Raw genomic sequence first — 3,408 nt, 5'->3', positions numbered from 1 at the left:
ATTTGAATATTGGTTTAAGCAAATATGGATGCTTGTATAATATATTGGAAACGTATGTTAGTCTGTGTTTCTTAGAATCACACATATTAGAAATCAGTCTTCTATGAAATACTTATTTTGGAAATGAGTCGATGGCTCACATGTCACTGTTTATGTGGTGGTTTCTTATCAAGAATATAGAAGAAATACTTTGAAAGCAATAAACCCTGTTGTGAGTGCTTGCCATGAAAATCTAATTCAAAAAAGGTGACTGGAATGTAACCTTTTCTATTCAAGAAGTCATAAAGATTTCCTTTCTTTTCTTGGTCCCCCTCTTGGTCCTTTCTAGACTTCCAGTACTCATGACACAAAGAAATAGCACTGAAGTGACTGAATTCTTTCTCCTGGGATTTGGTGCCCGACACAAGTTTTGGTATGTCCTGTTCACTGTATTTCTAGTCATCTATGGGACCTCTGTGGTGGGTAATGTTGGAATGATCCTACTCATCAAGACAGATTCCAGACTCCAAACCCCCATGTACTTTTTCCTACAACAGTTGGCTTTTGTTGACATCTGTTATACCTCTGCTGTCACTCCCAAGATGCTGCAAAACTTCATAGTAGAAAACAAATCAATATCATTCAAGGGTTGTGTCATGCAATTATTGGTTTATGCAACATTTGCGACCAGTGACTCTTACCTCCTGGCTGCTATGACAGTGGACTGTTATGTGGCCATCTGTAACCCACTTCGCTATCCCATCGTCATGGCGCAAAGAGTCTGCATCCAGTTGGTAGCTGGTTCATGTGTAATGGGCTCAATAAATGCTTCTGTGCACACAGGTTTTACATTTTCACTGGTCTTCTGCAAGGGTAGTACCATCAATCACTTTTTCTGTGATGTTCCTCCAGTTCTTGCCCTTTCATGCTCCAACATTGACAACAACATCATGCTACTTGTTGTCTTTGTGGGATTTAACTTAATTTTTGCTGTGTTGGTCATCATCTTTTCCTGGGAGAATATCATAGCTGCCATCCTAAAGATGTCTTCTACTGCAGGAAGGAAAAAAGCCTTCTCCACCTGACAGCTGTCACCATTTTCTGTGGAGCCGTCTCTTACATGTATTTACAGTCTCATTCTAATAATTCCCAGGAGAATATGAAAGTGGCCTCTGTATTTTATGGCATTGTGATTCCCATGTTGAACCCCCTGATCTACAGTTTGAGAAATAAGGAGGCAAAAGAAGCTCTAAAGGTGATAAGGAAAAAAATTCTTCTAGATTAGACCCAAATTGTTAAAATTCAGCACATCAAAGCATCCAGTAGAGATGTTTGACCACTATTTAATATTTCTGAAATAGGCAATACATTCACATCTTAAACCAGTGTTACCTCCTTCAATAGATAATTTCTTCAAATGCAAGAAATATAGTAATGTCTCATAGGACTAATTTTCTCATGGATTTAGTTTGAGAAACATATCCCATACTACCCATCAAAAGGGGCTTTATTGAGATTATTTAAAATATTAAGTATGTGTAGACTTGACAAAGTATATAGTTATTTCAAATATATTTCAGATATATTTTTAAAGACTAGAAAACCCAATTTTGTATGTAATCAATTTTAAAATTGAAGTGTATGATTTCCTGTTCATTTAAACAAGTTCCCTAAATTGTCAAGAAGGAGGCTTCTCCAGGGTCCTGTGATCCAGGGACAACTTCCCCAGGAGAACACACGGCATGCCTCAGGCTGGTGCAACATCACACTGGCCTCTGCTGCCACAGGCTCGCCCCGCATCAGTACCCCTACCTACCCCTGGCCTGAGTGAGCCAGAGCCCCCGAATCAGCTGCTCCTTTAACCCCGTCCTGTCTGAGTGAAGAACAGATGCCCTCAGGCGACCTACATGCAGAGGCGGGGCCAAATCCAAAGATGAACCCCAGGAGCTGTGCGAACAAAGAAGAGAAAGGGAAATCTCTCCCAGCAGCCTCAGGAGTGGCGGATTAAATCCCCACAATCAACTTGATGTACCCTGCATCTGTGGAATACCTGAATAGACAATGAGTCATCCCAAATTGAGGAGGTGGACTTTGGGAGCAACAATATATATATTTTTTCCCATTTTCTTTTTTTTGTAAGTGTGTATGTGTATGCTTCTGTGTGTGATTTTGTCTGTATAGCTTTGCTTTCACCATTTGTCCTAGGGTTCTCTCTGTCCGTTTTTTTTTGTTTGTTTTTTGTTTGTTTGTTTTTTTTAGTATAGTTTTTAGCGCTTGGTATCATTGGTGGATTTGTTTTTTGGTTTGGTTGCTGTCTTCTTTCTTTTTTTTATTACTTTTTAAAAATATTTTTTAATAATTATTTTTTATTTTAATAACTTTTTAATTGAATTTAATTTTATTTTATCTTCTTCTTTCTTTCTTTCTTTTTTTCCTCCCTTTTATTCTGAGCTGTGTGGATGACAGGGTCTTGGTGCTCCAGCCAGGTGTCAGGGCTATGTCTCTGAGGTGGGAGAGCCAAGTTCGGGACACTGGTCCACAAGAGACCTCCCAGCTCTATGCAATATCAAATGGCGAAAATCTCCCAGAGATCTCCATCTCAACGCCAAGACCCAGCTCCACTCAATGACCAGCAAGCTCCAGTGCTGGACACCCTATGCCAAAAAACTAGCAAGACAGGAACACAACCCCACCCATTAGAGAGACTGCCTAAAAACATAATAAGGCCACAGACACCCCAAAACACACCACCAGACGTAGACCTGCCCACCAGAAAGACAAGATCCAGCCTCATCCACCAAAACACAGGCACTAGTCCCCTCCACCAGGAAGCCTACACAACCCACTGAACCAACGTTAGCCAGTGGGGGTAGACACCAAAAACAACAGGAACTACGAACCTGCAGCGTGAGAAAAGGAGACCCCAAACACAGTAAGTTAAGCAAAATGAGAAGACAGAGAAACATACAGCAGATGAAGGAGCAAGGTAAAAACCCACCAGACCTAACAAATGAAGAGGAAATAGGCAGTCTACCTGAAAAAGAATTCAGAATAATGATAGTAAAGATGATCCAAAACCTTGGAAATAGAATGGAGAAAATACAAGGAACATTTAACAAGCATCTAGAAGAACTAAAGAGCAAACAAACAGTGATAAATAACACAACAAATGAAGTTTAAAATGCTCTAGAAGAGAACAATAGCAGAATAACTGAGGCAGAAGAATGGATAAGTGACCTGGAAGATAAAATAGTGGAAATAACTACTGCAGAGCAGAATAAAGAAAAAAAAATGAAAGGAATTGAGGACAGTCTCAGAGACCTCTGGGGCAACATTAAACACACCAACTTTCGAATAATAGGGGTCCCAGAAGAAGAAGAGAAAAAGAAAGGGACTGAGAAAATATTTGAAGAGATTATAGTCGAAAAC

At 39.8% G+C, this 3,408-nt stretch overlaps 1 protein-coding gene across 1 annotated transcript; it reads left to right on the top strand.

Moving 5' to 3' along the window:
- Positions 1-341: 341 nt before the first annotated feature.
- On the top strand, positions 342-1,315 carry LOC102997696 (putative olfactory receptor 5AK3). The gene is given in 2 exon segments (XM_028166200.2): positions 342-1,053; positions 1,056-1,315. Coding segments are annotated over 2 exon segments (972 nt in total).
- The last annotated feature ends 2,093 nt before the right edge of the window (positions 1,316-3,408 follow it).

The sequence above is a fragment of the Balaenoptera acutorostrata genome, chromosome 9 (assembly GCF_949987535.1).
Source record: "Balaenoptera acutorostrata chromosome 9, mBalAcu1.1, whole genome shotgun sequence".
Classification (NCBI taxonomy): Eukaryota; Metazoa; Chordata; class Mammalia; order Artiodactyla; family Balaenopteridae; genus Balaenoptera; species Balaenoptera acutorostrata.
Note: the sequence above shows the minus strand (reverse complement) of the source record. Positions and strands in the feature narration are given on the sequence as shown.